At 50.7% G+C, this 17,998-nt stretch overlaps 3 protein-coding genes across 3 annotated transcripts; 2 read left to right on the forward strand and 1 right to left on the reverse strand.

The window, feature by feature from the left end:
* Positions 1-176: 176 nt before the first annotated feature.
* Positions 177-1,608, forward strand: LOC117840575 (late embryogenesis abundant protein D-34). The gene is made up of 2 exons (XM_034721092.2): positions 177-929; positions 1,034-1,608. Exons 1-2 carry the CDS (start codon positions 186-188, stop codon positions 1,205-1,207), a joined length of 918 nt encoding a protein of 305 aa, XP_034576983.1. The 5' UTR covers positions 177-185; the 3' UTR covers positions 1,208-1,608.
* A 4,721-nt stretch (positions 1,609-6,329) lies between these two features.
* Positions 6,330-7,949, forward strand: LOC117837953 (transcription repressor OFP16). Its single transcript, XM_034717774.2, has one exon. It carries the CDS (start codon positions 6,825-6,827, stop codon positions 7,425-7,427), a length of 603 nt encoding a protein of 200 aa, XP_034573665.1. The 5' UTR covers positions 6,330-6,824; the 3' UTR covers positions 7,428-7,949.
* A 2,033-nt stretch (positions 7,950-9,982) lies between these two features.
* LOC117837952 (uncharacterized) lies at positions 9,983-16,883 on the reverse strand. Its single transcript, XM_034717772.2, has 3 exons — positions 16,021-16,883; positions 12,104-12,402; positions 9,983-10,508 (listed from the first exon to the last, which is right to left on the reverse strand). Exons 1-3 carry the CDS (start codon positions 16,761-16,763, stop codon positions 10,156-10,158), a joined length of 1,395 nt encoding a protein of 464 aa, XP_034573663.1. The 5' UTR covers positions 16,764-16,883; the 3' UTR covers positions 9,983-10,155.
* Positions 16,884-17,998: the final 1,115 nt, after the last annotated feature.

Consider the following 17,998-nt stretch of genomic DNA (forward strand, 5'->3'; position numbering starts at 1 on the left):
CGTGTCCCTCCTCGATCTCCACGCCAGCCGCATATAACCGCGACGAACCGATGCACCGGACTGCGAAGCCAAGCCAAACAGCGGTGCACGTCACTGATAGGTGATTCTGGTAGGTGATATACTGATACGCTACTGCAGGTGCAGAATATACTCCTAGTCCTAGGTAGCTTCTGGAGTGTTCGAGAATGAGCCAGGGGCAGCCAAGGAGGCCGTCCGACCAGCAGCAGGCGGCCGGCGGCGAGCATGGCGCCGTCCGCTACGGCGACGTGTTCCCAGCGGTGAGCGGGGGCCTCGCGGAGAAGCCTGTCGCGCCACAGGACGCGGCCACGATGCAGTCGGCGGAGAGCCTGGTGTTCGGCTTCGGCCAGACGATCAGGGGCGGCCCCGGCGCCACCATGCAGTCCGCGGCCACCACCAACGAGCGGATGGGCGTCGTCGGCCACGACCAGGCCACGGACGCCACCGCCGTGCAGGGCGTCACCGTCTCCGAGACCCGCGTCCCGGGCGGCCGCCTCGTCACAGAGTTCGTCGCCGGCCAGGTAATCATCAAACACTTAACGCCCCCTTCTGCTCTGTCTCTGCGTTTGCAGCTAGCACGTGTATGCTGTGCGCAGGCTGTTGGCCAGTACCTTGCCCCGGATGATGCCACGGCTGGTGGCGCCGCCGGAGCAGGAGGTGTCGCTGCTGCTGGCGTGGTGGATAACACGAAGGTGACGATCGGCGAGGCGCTGGAGGCGACGGCGCTGGCCGCGGGTGACGAGCCGGTGGAGCGCAGCGACGCGGCGGCCATCCAGGCGGCGGAAGCGAGGGCTACCGGGCTGCACGCGAACGTCCCCGGCGGGCTGGCCGCGCAGGCGCAGTCAGCCGCGGCGGCCAACGCGTGGGCGGCGCGCGACGAGGACAAGACCACGATCGGCGACGTCCTCGCGGTACGTCGGACGTTGCACACAAGCTTCTGTTCTTTGTGTTCGTGCGGCTGCGCGTGTTTAATTAAGCAGTCGATTTGATCTTTATTTGACGTGTGATGATGCAGAACGCGACGGCGAAGCTGGTGGCGGACAAGACGGTGGAGAGCGCCGACGCGCTGAGGGTGGCCGGCGCGGAGAACCGCAACAAGGGAGACGCGACGGCGAGGCCCGGGGGCGTGGCGGCGTCCATGGCCGCGGCCGCGAAGCTCAACCGTGATGAGGCTGTCTGGGAACAGTGAAGGGTGCGCCGTCTCGTCGCGCAGCCATGAAGACGTGTCCAGGAGAGCCTAGTTTTGCGTCTGCCACGAGTGTTTTTTTTTAAACATGCAGGCTGCATGCACATGCATCCTCGGTTTAGGCCCAGTCGGGGTCTCCTTTGTTCGCTCTCTGCTCACGCTCCACGCAGCTGAAAAGTTTCTTCTTTTCTTTTTTTTTTGTTACCCCGTGTCGTGTGTCAAATGGGTCTGTCTCAACTCTCGGCATCAGCCGAGAGGCTTGGTGTCGTACTGTCGTGCGATGTGCGCACACGTGTGATGTAAGATACGCGTCAGTGCAGGACAAATGTAAGATACCAAAGTTCACCTGCATGTTTGGTGGTCAGTGCAAAGATGTTTCCTGTCAAAGAAATTGCTGTTTGTTAGACCATCAGGTGGCGTACCGTACGTGCCTGCACCGTACCTGATCCTATCAGGTCGCATTCAGTCCAGGAGAAATCGAGGCTGAGGCGCAAGTGAGACGTGGCGGCGCGGTGCGCGGGTTGGGCACAGATAAAAGAAGCCGTGCGTGACACGCCCCCTCGCGGTACACGGCTACCCGCCCACGCGTGCAGTGATTCATCACAGGCTCAGCCGCGTTCTTGGGGACGCCCTAAATAATGAACCTCAAAGCAATCTGCCGCCGACGGCGAGCCCCCGATGGAGAACAGCCTGTTCTTCCGCGCGTCCTCCTCGGCTCCTTCAACGTTAACACCCCCGCCACGCCACGCCGGGCCCCGGCGCCGCCGCCACCTCTCGTCGGCGGTGCCCCGGCTGGGTCCTCCTCGATAAAGTGGCGTGCATCGCCGACCGCCGGAACGGGACCACCGCGGGCGCACCGGGCAGGCCGGCCGTCGAGGTCTCCTTCTGGCTCGCGGACCCGCCGGGCCTCTCCCGCTTGTGCGTCCACTGCCCCGGCCTGAACAAGAGCGACTTCTTCGAGGAGCCCTTCGTCGTCTGCTCCGAGAAGGACGTCGCCGTACTCCACGTCTACCTCTCCTCCGAGAAGGCGCTCCGGGATTACTTCGTGTACAGAGCACACCCCGAGCACCCGTCGCTCTTCCTGCTCCCCAGCCCATCCCCGCTCTGCTTCCACCGCCCCCCGCGCCCGCCCGCGCCCCCCCCCCCCCCCCCCCCCCCCCCCCAAAAAAAAAAAAAAAAAAAACGAGTTCGGCCTCTTGGCTCTTGCCCTCCGTCGGCGACGACAAGGACCGCTTCGCCATCGGCCATCGCCGTCCTCCGTTCCACGTTGGAATGGCATCCTGCTGTGCCCGATCCGGGAAGAAACCCCAGTTCTGCGTCGCATCGGGTTACCCGAGCCGATGGCCAGCAACAAGAGCATGGAGAAGAACGCGTCGATGGTCCGGGATGTCACCTGCAGCAATGGCGGGACCTCCGTCCCACCGGGTGCCTGTGGCTCTATACTGCGCGACGATTCAGACGGGGGGTTAGCATCGACTACTACGACGCCTACGATGGTTGGGATGTCGTCGCACGGAGCAGGTCGACCACCTCTGATCGTTGGCTCAGGGACTGCGAGGTCTACGTTGATGACATCGACATCAGCAACCCAAGGCGCTTGCTGCCTGACCTGAAGGGCAACGACCATTGAACTGGAACATCAACGCTCCACCTTGAGCGTGCTTGATGAGGACGTTTGTCACCTGATGTGCAGAGTGAAAAGCACTGACAAAATTGCATGGGTACTCGCGATCAACGTGAGGAACAAACGCCTGGCCCCCCGTTTTCTGCCGACAGAGTCCACCGCTTCCATCCGCCCTACCATCACTGTGCACTCTCAGAAAATATGAACATGGCCCCGCCGCATGACTGCAAAGGCACTTAACTTCTGCTGTTTGATTACTCATGCTGATTATTTTAGTTAAGAACCTTGGAGTGTTCGAGTGTGTACGAGGACGCTTGCCTTATACAGAGGCGGAGCTCGACGAACAAATCAGAGGGGGGCAACCCGCGGAATTAAGCACTAAACGCCTGTGAACAGTAGCAAAAATACTGTTCATTCGATGAAGATTGGGTTGGACCAGGGGGGCCATGGCCCCCTTTGTCTCAACTGAGCTCCGCCAGTGGCCTTATATGTTGACAGAGCAAACAATGCATCGTGCCGTTGTTCCTCTCGTGCTTAATTGTCTGATCATCAGTGATCAACTCAGCAACAAGATTACTCTGCGGGGACAATGGTTGTCGTATATTGGAGTATAAATGAGTTGCTTGTCAGCTTCGAATTAAATTGGATGGTGCCTGACATCTACATTGGTCGTAGTGAAGTGGAAGGAACCTCGTAGTGCAGACATCTACATTCAGTAACTCTGTATAAGGGTGCTACGTTGGTCGGTTACAATTTCCCTACCTGCTAATCTACCAGTGTACTACTCCCTTCGTCCTAAATTACAGGTCGTTTTGATTTTTCTAGGGGCATAGTATTTTCTATGCACTTAAATATAGTATAGGTACAAACATATATAAATAAAGAAAAGTTAAAATCACCTAGAGTTTCTTCTCTGAATCCGGCGAGCCGCGGAACGCGACGGCGAAGCTGGCTGCAGGACGAGTCGGTGAAGAGCACAGAGCACTGACGCGGTTGGGGTGGCGGGCGCGGAGAGCAGAGCCGACGCGATGGCCCTCCTTAGCATGTGGTGGCGTGGCGCGTGACGGCCGCGCACGCGGGGTGGTGGTAGCAGAACGGCAGAAGAGGCCGGACCCGTCGTGCACGCACGCGTGTGTTGATGTCGCGATGTGTGTTGCCATCCGCCCCCGCGCGCATACGCCAAGCCCACGACCACGAGGAATGATGGATGGGGGCCGCTTCGTGCCTGCCGCGCGTCAGACGCCAGAGAATTCACGGCCGCGCGCGGGACAAGCCCGGAACACGGATCCTTGTCTCTTCCGTACCCCCGGCCGGCTGCAACGAACGCTCGATGGAGTCGGCTGGGGGCGACCCCGCCGTTGCATCTTCAAGAGCGAACCATCGAGGCCGTATGCCGAAACACGTCGTCAGCGGCATGCTGGCTGCTGCTGCGCTGCGCCCGCCGGACGGGCCAGGAAGTTACTCTTGCACCAGTATCTGTGTACAAGCACGGTACGGGCGCCGCGAGGCCGGCGCCCGGCCGCGTTGTATGGGCGGCGTGCGGCTCCAAACAGGGCCGCCCGAGCAAGCGACCGAGGCGGCGCTTTTATTAGCGCGCGCGAGCCGGTGGCTGGCGACCAACCAGCGCTGCCCCGTGCGCATGTGGCGGCGTGGCGTCTCCGAGCGGTGCTGCGCGGCGCGTGCGTGAGCCGGACGCAAGACAACAAGCCGGAACTCCCCCATCCGTAACCCGCTGCCCGTACACGGCCGGCGGCCACGGCCACACCGCGTCGTCCTCCCTGCCCGCCGGGCAAATTAACAAACCCCAAAAAAATTCACGGCGGCGCGGGGGAGATCGGAGGATAAGGCAGCCGCGCGGAACACGGATCATGTCTCTGCATGCGTTCCCTCCGCCGCTAGCTCTGATCTCGCCGGCCCTGCCGCGCCCGGGTCGGGTGGCATCTGGTGCCCCACTTCGCCGGCCGCGCGTTCATGGCCATCATCCGGTCCAGTTGCTCGACCATACGATCGACAGCTATACGGAGTACACTCACCGGCTGATGATGATCTGCGACGTACACCGCCGCCGATCGACGGCGGCGGCGGTAGATGCAGACGAGATCGATGGGGATGGGCGACGACGAGCGAGCGCGATCACGTGTGTCGATCGATCGCCCCAGGACGGACGGACGTACTGTGTAGCAGTGTAGAGCGTGAACGGAGTGACATGTGTGTGCTGCTACTCACGCACGTACGTTTCGGCCATTCATGTTGAGATGGTTCCGTTTAAACGACGACGTACGTGCTCCAGCGGCTCGCGTCGTTTCGTTACGCGTTGTTGTCGCTCCATCATCGGTTGTTGCCTCGTTGCCCTCGCTGCTGCGTAAGCACGGCGTCCTACTAGCTGTACGTGTGCCGAGTTTGGAAAGGTTCAGCGTCGACAAGAAACCTGCTTCCGCGATCATCATCAGCATACTTTCCTGCAAAGTTCATCGTCATCGGTTGAAAACAAAACGATCGAGCTAGCCCGGAACGAAACTTCTTGGAACACGGTATGCATACTTTCTTCTCATCTCAAGGAATTGAATGTAGCAGCGAATGAAAAATACATCTCTGCCACAGGATACGAGTACCTCGCTCTGGCGTGTGGCTGCACGCATGAAACACGCCTGCTATAAAGTAGGATGATAGCTCTCCATTTCCCTTCTCATGTTTTCTTCCCAACAACACGTTGTGGTTGGTCGACGTTTATGCATGGGCACTTGACACGCCAATGCTTCAAATCGATCTTTCACTGTGCTGCCTCCCGGAGCCCGCCCGCCCGGGTAGCAAGACCATGTGAGAGCCCTAACGCACCCAACCACACATGGACACGCCTCCGCACCCAGGCAGCGTTCATGCATAGGGCCCCCAGGCCTCTGTTCTGCACGCGGTTTCTTTGCTTTTGCTAGAACAATACAGGACTTGACAGCATCAGCGCAGCAGCAGCATCACCATGCAGATGCAGTACGAGGGGCACATGGAGCCATGGGGGCACGGGCATCGCCTAGATGGTTATTGCAAGTTTACTACTCGTTGTTCATGCGTACTACAGCCTCAGCCTCAGTGAAAAATGCTGACATGAATACGTACGCTGATCGATACACACACGCTGACATACAGGGGGCGTACGTGGTACAGTCTGTACGAGCTGGACCAGTGGTGCTGGCAAGTAAAGGAGCGTACGAGTGGAGTGAATTCAGACGGTAACCGGCCACTTCTGTCAATTTTGGACCAGAGCCAATTGTAATTGTACCATGAAGCTATTGTGGTTGTTGAACATTCAAGAGGCGACCGATGCAGGTGTGGCCGTAGTTGCACGTTGCGCCCTGATGATAGAATAATGACAGAGGATGAAGGCGGTGCTAATACAATCCTCATTTGTTTTATTTCTCGGATAGGTGAGGGCAATTCTAGCCCTCTATTGATCCCATGAGAAGAAATGCATACGACAAGCAAGTTACATTTTTTTTCCAGCAACTTCAGGGAGAATCTCAAAGCTTCTTGGACGGTAAAGATGTTTGCAAGGGGTGGTATGTGTAGCATTCTCGTAGATACTTCTGTGTTCTTACTTACTGGCCGTGGTCTAGTTCTGTTGAGAAAATAGACCTCTTTCTGGAATCTGGATAGCTCAAGTGGAAAAAGCTATCGATCAATTTTTTTTGGCGCCACTTGCGTGCTAACTAATGCAGGTAGAATGAACCTTCTTGACCAGAAATTGTGACTTTGTCAGCTTGCACTGAACTCAATTCGTCCAATAATAGGTGAGCCCCCATACGGCCATACCTAGAAACGCCACTGCCTCACTTCTCCTATAAACTCCTCGCAGCCGGCGTCACACACCAGCTTCTCACTCCACACTCCATTCACGACCCAAAGCTTAGCTCCTAGCTAGCTCCGGGTCAGCAGCGTTCGCGCCCAGTAAACAAACAAAACCAAGAGAGCACTCGCGCTAGAGCAAATAAAGCGTACACGACGATGCTCGGATGCTTCTCCCGGCTGCGGCGGCCGCCGGCGGGGTCACCGGCGCCGGAGCCCATTCCGGGGTCCGACGACGCGTCCACGTCCGCGGCCTCGACGTCGGCGGGCGGCTCCACCTCCCCGTGTTCGTCGTCCTCCTCGGCACGCTGCAAGAACGGCGGCGCCAGCAGCTCGCCACACGGCCATGGCCGCGACGGCGGCGCGGTGGGCAAGAACCCGTCCGCGCTGTCCGAGTCCGGGCTGTCGTCGGCCATCGCGTCGCGCCGGTTCTTCCTCTCCTCCCCGGGCCGCTCCAACTCCATCGTCGACTCGTCGGCGCACGGCGCCGCCCTGGGCCTGAGCGTCGGCGCGGCCGGGGTGGCGGTGCCGACGTACTCGCCGGACCCGCACGCCGACTTCCTCCGGTCGATGGAGGAGATGGCCGCGGCGCTCCGGCTGGACGCGCGGCGGCGCGGCGACCGGGCGCGCCTCCACGAGCTTCTGCTCTGCTACCTCGCGCTCAACGACAGGCGCGCGCACAAGTACGTCGTCAGCGCCTTTACCGACCTCCTCCTCCGCCTCACCGCCGCCACAAACCTCGACGACGAGCACCACGATTGACTCGTGCTAGCATGCAGCAACTCTCTGCGATGCATACGGACGACAGATTTTTGGGTACCGTATTCAGAATTCTATTGCAATATTTGGCAAGTAACTTAGAAGCCACATGCAGATCATGGTGTCTGAACTCTGAAGATCATCTAACGACTGTAAATACGTGGTGGTGTGAAATTTCGTAGCTGGAATCTGTCAGTATGCATAGCATTTTGCTCTGACTTTTCTCTGGGTGTGTTGTGACTTGTGAGCAGTGAGCGTGCTGGCTAAGATAGAATATGTCCAGCTTCTACAAACAAAGGTGTTTTGCTTGGTTTGCTTTTGCGTTTGCCTTTGCCTTTTTGGCCATCTCTGCTCTTTTACTGTTGAGCTCTTTAGCTTTCTGTTCTCTTTGGGGGTACTTGAAGGCTAAGCTTGCTTTTGTGTTTGTTATATAGGCCATGCCAAGCATGGTTTCAAGGCTAAGTTTGCTTGTGTGTTATGTAGGCCATGCCAAGCATTGTTTGAAGGCAGAATTTGCTATTGCTATGGTTCGTGTCGTGATTGTAACAGCTATATGACGTTTTACCAAACATTAATAGATTCGGAACGCAAAATAAAATCATTTTCCAACAGGAACATTATACAATCTCCTTGAGATACCTAAGAAAATCCTTTGAATTTGAGAGCTTTGGGAAGGTTTTCGCTACGATTAGCTCATGTAGGATCAGCCCTCCCATCTTGCAGCTGCCTGCATCACTCCCTCATAAACTACGCCACAAACGAGGTCTCTTCTCTTGAGACGAGCGAGGTCTTCGGATCCAGCCACAGGCAGCAATAATAAACAGATGCCGTGCAAAACCAATCGGCTGGGTACAGGAGCTGCAGGCTGCTTGCAGCGTTTACACATGGCTGCCGTGTAGTTGGGTGGATCGCATCTGTCGAACAGAGTAACCATCGGCGCCATTACGCTTCCCATTTCCATTCAGTAGAGTAAGCATTGCGTGATAGAAGATCCATGGACCCACAAAGTGGCCATAACGAACCACTCGGGTGGTGAAGGGAAACCCAAGAAAAGAACCGTGCCAACAGAAGGAAACAGAGTAGCAAAGCAATCAAGGGCTGTTGAGGTCGGACATTGACATGGCAACGGCGAACAAGATCGGCACGGATCTGCTTTGCCCAGGAAGTCTCGTGCCCAGCCGACGTTCGGCCGCGTACCAGACTGCTCCACAATAGGAAACGAAATTCACAAGACGAAAGCAGCTGTGCACCCATGTTGCGATCCCTGCAACACCATTTGGCACCGTTGGAGCAGCAACTAGCACAGCATCCTGCAAAGCAGAACCATGATCTACCCCCCACCACCGGCCATCACTATGCTCCAGGCACTCTCACCTGTGGCACTTTCCTTTCCGACCAGCAGCGACACCGACAGAATCATCTCCGATGGGCACGAAAAAAAGCCGTGTGGGGAACCCAGACGCCCAGTGCACACAGCACACGACAGGAAGCAGAACAGGCATTACCGGCTCCGACACCGCACCACTTACACTGACAAGAAACACTAGTAAACCCAGCAGGTTTAGCGCCCTGCCAGAGATGGCAACACAGCCTTCAGAAAACCAGGCGCACCATTCAGCAAGCAGCTGTTAGTGGTCAAACCTTTCCCATGCCTATCTGTTATGGAGCTACAGTTATGGCTGCGCATGAAGCACCTGAAAGAACAAGTATCTTATTCTACATCGCAGAACAGTTAGTGATAACATATGGACAAATCTGTAGAGCAAATCGATCTCTATAGTCAGAGCAAGCACACATTTAAGCTTGCAGTTTTCTTTGTCGAACATCTGGCTTTTACATTATCACTTCCACACAAAAGACCTTTTGAGCTCTAATTGGCATCAGCACCACTTAATGTAGTACCTATCCAATTTTGAGGCTCTTTGGAACACAGAAACAGCAAAGGATATTTTTGTTAGCAAAAATATACCACCCCGAATAAAAAGGTAAATAAGTAACTTGTCTGATTCAATCTCTGATTGCCATGGAAATTGTGGAATCCAATTCGCCAATAAACAAGTACTGAACTCGGACAAATAGCATAGCAGTAGTTGGCATTTAAGTGGCTTTGCTATCTTCTAGTTCCACATAAACATTTCCACAAGCATTTTAGAATATAGGTAGCAATGCAGAAAACACAGATGCCCAAAAGAATGCGATCAATCTAGTGCAGCAATATACTGAATAGTATCACTATGCATTGGAAAACAAAAATATATCACATCATCACGGTCAGTGTTCAAAGAACTAGACAATATTAGAAGTGCCAGGGAATATGTAGTGACTACCTTCTTAAGGGAAACTTAAATCTTCATGTCAAGTCAAGAAATAAGGGAAATGCTACAGTATGGAAAAGATCAACCCGGAATACTCTATGCAAGACCAACATCACACTTCAAAATGGAGAGCAATTGATCAGGCAAAAGATACTTAAATAGGAGGATAGAACTCTTCCAGATAACCACTCAATCAGTCAGCCATAGACACTTGCAAGAAAACACATCTAGTGCAAAATATAGTTTCCAGAACAAGTGGTCACAACCCACCTAGCTGCAGTCATTATATTCAAGGTAAGATCTTTCGAGCACAGAGTAGCATGAATCTATGGACTTGGCATCAGAGATAGGTATACACGCTTCGGTGCAAATTAAATAAACTGATGGAGGTGGGCTTTATGACAAGAGACTACAGACTAATCACTTGGGTCGAATTCTCTTCTGCTCTTGAGGAAAGCCCTTTTCCTCGAATCTGAGTCTAGTTCATCCAGGTCGGATGCAATTGCTAGGTAGCCATAAAATATCCTCTTTCTCTCACCTGTCCTGATATCTGTCTCAACCAACAAAGGGTTCTGATCAGAATCTATAGAATGAGTGGCACGCGCACGTGACCAACCTATACGTCCATGATCTTGTCTCTCAAGGAACTCAGCAAGACGCTCAGCCTCCTTCAAGCCAGCTGGGTTGTTTGCGAACTTGATAAGTGTCAAACCCAAGTGCCCTTCTTTTCCATACAAGGACTTCGACTTGCCACCAGAAAACCCTAGTTCTGAAAACAAAGATACGACATTGACACAGCAAGTATTACTGTGATATATATGGCATTGCTTCAAAAAGACGTGCTTAGCAGAGGCATGATTTCGTAAAGGGTAACGGTACTTCGCGAGTAATTTTATGTCCCTGCTCCAAATATGGCTTAATTCTAACTTGCAGCCTTGAACAAGCTAAGCATTGAATAGCATTCCTACTTTGCTTACATCAGATAGTTTAGTTCAGCAAGGATATGAACCCCACAATGATGCTACAGTTCTTCCTTAACTAGAAAAGTTGCAACTTGCAACACAAAACATTGGACAGAGAAATGTCACTTTCTAGATCTGATCAACAGAGCAAATAAATCTGCTTGAAGTAGATCGATTGTATGGCTGTCACACTGACAAGACAGGACATAATTGACCCCCTTGAGGTCAGCCGCATGTTCATGTAACAAAGGCAAAGAGGCAGCAAACAATTGTTGCATAGAAAATGCAATATCTAACTGTCTGCGCAGTAGCCTATGCATTAGTTACATTTAGGCTGAGTTTGGCAGAGCTCCCAGAGCTGATTCTCTGCTGAATCCAGCAGGAGCTCTACCAAACAGTTTTCAAGAGAGAAGTGATTCTATGCTGATTCTGTAAAGTGATTCTTTGACACGAACTAAGAGGCTGGGAGCTGAAAAAAGTAGCTTTTCCTGATTCTGTGAAGTAATTCTCCATCCTGATTTTAAGAGTTTATGCTAGAGAATCAAAGAGAATCACTTTCAGCCACACAATCACTTTTCTCATAGAATCAGCTCCCATAGAGAATCAGAATCATATGGAGCTCTACCAAACAGGCTCTTAGCTTATTGCAAATTCAATGGAAACCAAGCCATCCAATCAAGCATTGGATCCTATAACTAATTGTAGCCTAACAAACACTCAACGAGTAGAGGTACCCAACAGACAACAACCCCAACACTATCTTCCTAAGGTCAAGCTGAACGAACGAATTACCAGGTATTAAGGGCAAAGATAATGATGCCATCTTAAAGCGACATAGCCCCCACGTCATATTGATACGACTCAACAGACAACCCTTACAATAGGTTGTCTTTTAGTTGCCTCATAGAAACTGGAGTATGTCCCTTTAATTTGTGGGCCAGTGCCTCGGTGGAAGGAAATAAAATAAATCCATCGCAATGATATACGGTACAATGGTATGTGACTTGTCCAATAGCACTAGATTTTAGATTATGAGTAATTGTACCGTGAGATAACAGCCTCTTTCCCTCAACTCCCTCTCTCTCTCCCCCCTCGACACACCTTAAATCCTACAAGCCAATGCATGAGGTAACCTATGAGACAGCTCATGTACCTCACAAGTACTGGCAGTTGGCACTATACAAGCCAATACAAGCCTTGGCAGTTGGCACTATGATCAATAAGCATATGAAGAGCTGCTCTACAATCCAGCAAGCCCCCCCCCCCCCCCCACCCCCACCCCAAAAAAAAGGCTTTGCTTTGCTTAGCAGCAGTAGGTAGTGTGTTAATAAAACATATATTCCACAGGCACTTGTACGCAAACACTAAATTCCCATAAGTTAAAGGCTGCGATATAATATACCTGTCATTTTCTTATCCATGTCTTTGTTCCCTAAACCCTCCAAGCGGCCATCTTTCTTCCTCCCAGTTGCAGTATTGTGCATGATAACAGTTGGCGGCCACACAATAAGGTCCTCCCTACTTGCTCGGACAAGGTCAGCAGGTAATGATTGGTATCCCTTAGAGTTCTCAGGGACTTTTGTATAATCCCATCCCATAAGGACACACAATGCCTTGTGCAAACCAAGATGATCAACAAGTGAATCTGTATTCGGTGGGTTGTAAGCATGCATGACAAGTCCATGCACATCAGCAAAGTCCCTGGAAGAGTGCACATTGGCCAGCCACAATCACAAATGAATTAAAATCCGATGAATAGGAGCCGGAAACTAGTGGGCTAAACACAGCCTTCACTACAAATACAGTACAACAAGATCTAGAAATGTGAGAGAATATCAACTGACAAATCCCAAAAACAAGTCTACGGCAAAAGTATCATAAGAAAGCAGCAAGATAGGATTCTATGCCAAAGAAACATTTGTCAAGAGAAAAAAGTTTTAGACATATTTGTTCACTGGTGAAACGATATACTCCTATAGGTTCGTTGACAGCTCTGCTGCTCCAAGTATTGTATGGAATGAGGCAGCCTAGGGGGCACACCATGGATTTACCACAGTTCCACTGTACATTGATAAAGAATGGTTATGAGCTCCCACCGGAAAATGTGGTAATGGATAATAAGTGGTTTTATATGAGGTCTGCACCGAGGTTTGGGTACTTGTTTCCAAATCAAATCCTATTAGCAGTGCATTAATATTTTGGGAAGGATCACCTCTGTACCATCAGAAAACTTAATCAAAATACGAACTGCCAGAAACTGTTTAAGGTGAGGGGAAAAAGGATTCTACTGCTGCATCAGGAAGCTATTAGTTTCTTTCATCCAGTTAGGCAGCAACTGTACAGTCAACTATCTTCTAACAATGAAGAACTACCACAATGAAGTTTGGTTACCCATTAGAACCGTAGCTACCGCAATGAAGAACTAGAGATGGTAAGAGGCTTGGGCAAAGTCTAGGAATCCTAGGCTGGTTATCTAATATCTAGTAGTTTTTTCTAGCTTGAATCAGGTTAGATGAAACTACTTCCCCCCATCTCCCCTTCTAGCTTTTATAGCTAGGCTCTCTGTCTGAAACAAACTCGCTTGTATTTCCGTCTCTTTTGAAATGGGAATGAGGCAGTGCCTCGCATCGGAAAAAAAGGGAAAAAAACTATCTTCTAACAAACTTTATTCCAAGACCCAACAACTCCCTTCCTCTCATGAATTTATTGCCATGGCTTCTCATCAAGTCATCATCCTTATGACCTTATCATCCTCTCAACTTACCTAGATGTCACTACTAACAAAGCTGTCATGAGGCCCTACATTGTTGGAGCAGTTCTATTCATCGTTCTCAAGTAAAGCCACCTTCACAATCCTAACAGCGCGCAATTAGTTGCGAACAGCACAATGCAAGTATGGTGCTGCAGATCGAGCAGGTCAGAGAAGGCCTGACACGGTGACACATGCAGCTCATCTCAACTAGGCATAGCGGTCGCACAGAGTGTGCAGTTTAGGCCAAACACAACGGGAAGTGCATGATGTGGGCAGGGGTATCCTCCTTATTGGGGTTGAGTATGAATACTAGAATAGCACAAAGTTAATCCTAGAAGCCATACGAGGCGTTATCGACAGTAGAAGACAAAAAAACAAGGTCTACATAAAAAGCTAGAATTAGAAATATTGTAATTAGCATGTCAACCGTGGAATAAGTTTAATACTGTATGGCATCATGCAAAACAGACCAATAATAAATGATACGACAAACAATAAAAGGATATGAAGTGGCACAATCTCAGGAGAAACAATTACAAAATAGCATTCAAAGCTATCATTTGACACACAAAGCATTTGACACTCAACAAATGCATGTATGCTACGTATGATAGCACCATCTATAGCCCAGTAACAAGTAAACGCTTCGGAAAACTGGTGCCAAGTTGGGAAAGAAAATATTCAGATCATAATTCATGCCAGCAAGACAGTAATACAAAGTACAAAAGCGTGAGGGTGAAATTAAAGTCAAGGATACAAGCGATTAAGGATAAAGTAGTATTCCTGGATGGAGATAGGCTATTTCTTGCACTAGATGCTAGACAACCATGAAAAATTGAAAAACACACAGCACAGCCTCAACAAATCAATGAATCATGAAGTCTGAAAGTGGCTATATCATAATATATAATCTGCAGAATGTCAAATCTTAAAATAAAACAAAAATAAATTCTGCTACAACATCAAAAAAACACTCACAAGCACACAATGGCAATCAAGCAATCAATGAACAAAGATACTAGTAGCAGATGCAGATCTACCCGATCTGCCGTTGCCACCACAACCGCAAGAAGTGAAGCAGGATATATATATTAGATTTATTCTTATTAAATTGCATGGACATTAAAAAAAACATGAAGACAGTGTGCAGTTTCATTTTAGATGCCAAAAGGCAGAGACGGAATCACTGCAATTCTATACTTCTATATAGGGGTGGGCAGAAAAACCAGACCGAGGAACCAAACTGAACTAACCGGGACCGAACCTGAACTAACTGAAACAGAATATTCCGGTCATAAATTCAGCCTCTGCTTCTAAGTAACCGAATTTAACTCGGGTAATTCAGTCTTAATCCTAGGTTAATCGATTTAACCCAAAAAACCAAAATAAGAACAGCCTAGAGAAACCTGTGCAGCCCAATAGCCAACCAGCCCAGGCCAGCCCAATAGTCCAAGAGCAAGCGCACATATAAACCCAGCCCAACCTAACCCTAACTCGCTCCCCACACACCCCGTCCCTCACCTCTCTGAGTCTCTCCCACGCTGTACGACCTTCCCCACGCGCCTCCTCCTGATCTCCGCACGCCGCGGCACCCCCTGCAGGCCAGCATCTAGTTCTACCAGGATCTAAGCTCGCTGCTAATATCCAACTCATTCCTGCTGCTGGAACGTGATTTGCATCATTTTTTCTGTGTACTCAGAAAATTGTGTTCTGTTTATGCTCTGATTTGAACGTGTGCAGTTAGTTCGGTCATAACCGAGACTGAGATCGAACTAATCGAACCGAATTGTCGGCCTTCAGAATTTTTAGAAACCGATCGGTTCCAATTTTCAGATAACTGAAATTACTGAAAAACAAAGAACTAATTGGTTCAGTTCGGTCTAACGGAATGCCCACCCCTATACTTCTGATCACACTAAAATGCCACTTTTCCTCAATTTTCAGTGGGTAGAAAAAATACATAAGAAAGCTCATTAGTATACAATTAAGCAATCAAGACACAAAACAAGCGCTGGTGATAGTTCACTAGAATATGATATATCATTACTCTTACAATGGAAAACAAAACTCCGAATAACACAAAAGTAGTTCTAGGAGCAATGATGACATTATAACAGGTAGCAAACAGCAGAAAATCTATTGTTAAACACATCCTAGCAAAGCAACACTAGTACAAGATAAAACTAAGCAATACAGAAGACAAAATTAACCTTGACACTCCTAGTATACTAAATGATATCTAAGTGTGTTAGGCATACATGGAGAAACCTGCCTAGATAAAATGCATACCAGTTATGCAACATGACATACTAAAGAAAGACCTATTGGCAGCAAAAATTTTCAGGAAAATATTGTAAAGTAGAATTCTCCAGCCAGGCACAGACATAACATAATCAGTGCCAGTCCAGTTTATAACTAGATAATAGCAGGGAAGAAGTCATCACATATCATGTCAAAGAGTAAGAGCGAGCTCAACAATAGCAAGAAACCAACACAGGAACTTGACTACAAATGATACTAGAAAGCTTGTCAGGAAGAAGGCGGCAAGTGATGTGGGATCACCAAACCTGCCACAGGCGAGGCACGGGACACGGCCGCCCTCGAGGAACCTCCGTTTCTGCGAGGAGCTCTCGTTGAGCATCTTGGCATACTTGAGGAACGCCCTCCTGAGCGCATGCCGGTCCACCGCGGCATGTGGCGGCAGCTGCGGAGGGTGATGCGCCTCGTCGAGCCGCAGCTGCTTGTGGTGCCTCGGGAAGCCCTCGTCCTGGTCCGTGGGGTGCTTGCGCTTAGCCTCGTGCGGCGTCATCTGCATCGGCATGGGCATTTGCGGCGGCGGCGGCTGGTGCGGCGGCCAGAGATCCGGGCCGGCGCGGGGGAGGAGGTGGGGCGGGAGGGGCGCGGACTCGAAGGGGTAGTCTTGGGGCAACGCGAAGTAGGTGCGGACGGTGCCGTCGGCGAGGAGCACGGTGCGGCGGTCGAGGTTGTGGAAGCCGTACGGCGGCGGGGAAGGGGTCTCCGCCGGCGGCGGCTGCGCCTGCGGTGGCGGTCGGAGCGCAGCCGCCGGGGACGCGGGGTTGCGCGGCGCGTGTGGGGCGGGCGCGGGAGGTGCCGGATGGCGCCTGGTGTCCGCCGGGTGGGTGGGGGTCGGGGTGCGGGCGGCGGAGGTGGATGGCGCGGCCTTGTCTCCGGCCGGGGCGGCGCCCGGTGGCGGTGGGCCCCAGCGGGATTTGCGGGGCGGCGCCGCCATGGCCGTGGGGGGCTTGCCTGCGGCGGAGGGCCTCGGGGGAGGAGGGTTAGGGTTCTTCATCGGTTAGGCGATCGCGGTGGATTTCGGGGAATGGGGACTGGATCGGCTTGCGTCGGAGACGAGGCCGGACCAAGTGACCAGCGACAACGAAGCGAAGCAGCAGAGGCAACGGGGGCGATGACGAGGCGCACGCGCGGCACCACGCTTTGGCTTTGAAGGTGTATTTTCATAAGTTTACGTAAACCAGTCTGCAAGGCGTAATTTTGGTGTACTAATGGGCCGACTCTCCGTGGGCCGTGGTTGCATTGTTGTCATTGCTCTTAGGTTTTGTCATAAACCTTTTCTTAACATTCCGATGCTGGATGCTAGACAAATGATCTCTCATCCAAAATATACCCCTACTAGGTGGTAATGTCACAGTAAACATTTGCTCAAATAGTCAAATTGTTTGAGAGGAGGTGGCTATGGTCTATGGAGACATCCAGAAACAACATGAAGTGATTGAATAGATAATCTTAAGAGGATGACAAGCGAGGAGCATAGGCTCAACGCTGTGCCCATAACAGTTAGGACTAAGTGGGTGGGATAGTGGGATTCAGTGACCAAATAAACCACAAAAGCTGTGATCACTTTGGTGGTTTTGTTCAGTGACCAAATATAACTCGTGTCCATTTAGTTCCAAAGAAAAAAAAACGTGCAATCTTTCACTCCATGGAATATATATAGACACACACCTACCTACATACATAGTATTTTGCTATAATACACCTGGGTGTAGCCTATACATAGAATGCACCCATGCCAGTGGGTGCACTAGGTTGAAGCAACTAGCACACCCAACCAGACATGCCGTGAGTGCTTCCTAAATTAATTTATATTTTCCACCTAGCACGTAAAGCCACCTAAATGCATGTATGGATGGAATCTTTTATTGGTTCGAATCTTTGAAACAAATTTTCTCCTAAACCGTAACCCGATTCACAAACCGTTTATTCCATCTGTCTCAAAAAAAATATTCTTAACAAAACTAGATCCAATATGGATATATTTTTTTATCGTTTAAGCGAATTGCATATCTATGTACTATCGATTGCAACTCGGACTACTACAGAGTTGCAACTAGTTATAACTCTGTGTATTGTTTGCATCTGGTCACAATAATCATATCAAGTTGCAATTCTAAGTTGCAATCATACGTTGTTGCAACTACGGTACCAACCATGTTGCAACCAAGTAGTAACTAGTTACAATCAGTAGTAACTGGTTGCAATTGGGTAGTAACTGGTTGCAATTCT

This window comes from Setaria viridis, chromosome 9 (genome assembly GCF_005286985.2).
Source record: "Setaria viridis chromosome 9, Setaria_viridis_v4.0, whole genome shotgun sequence".
In the NCBI taxonomy this organism is placed as follows: Eukaryota; Viridiplantae; Streptophyta; class Magnoliopsida; order Poales; family Poaceae; genus Setaria; species Setaria viridis.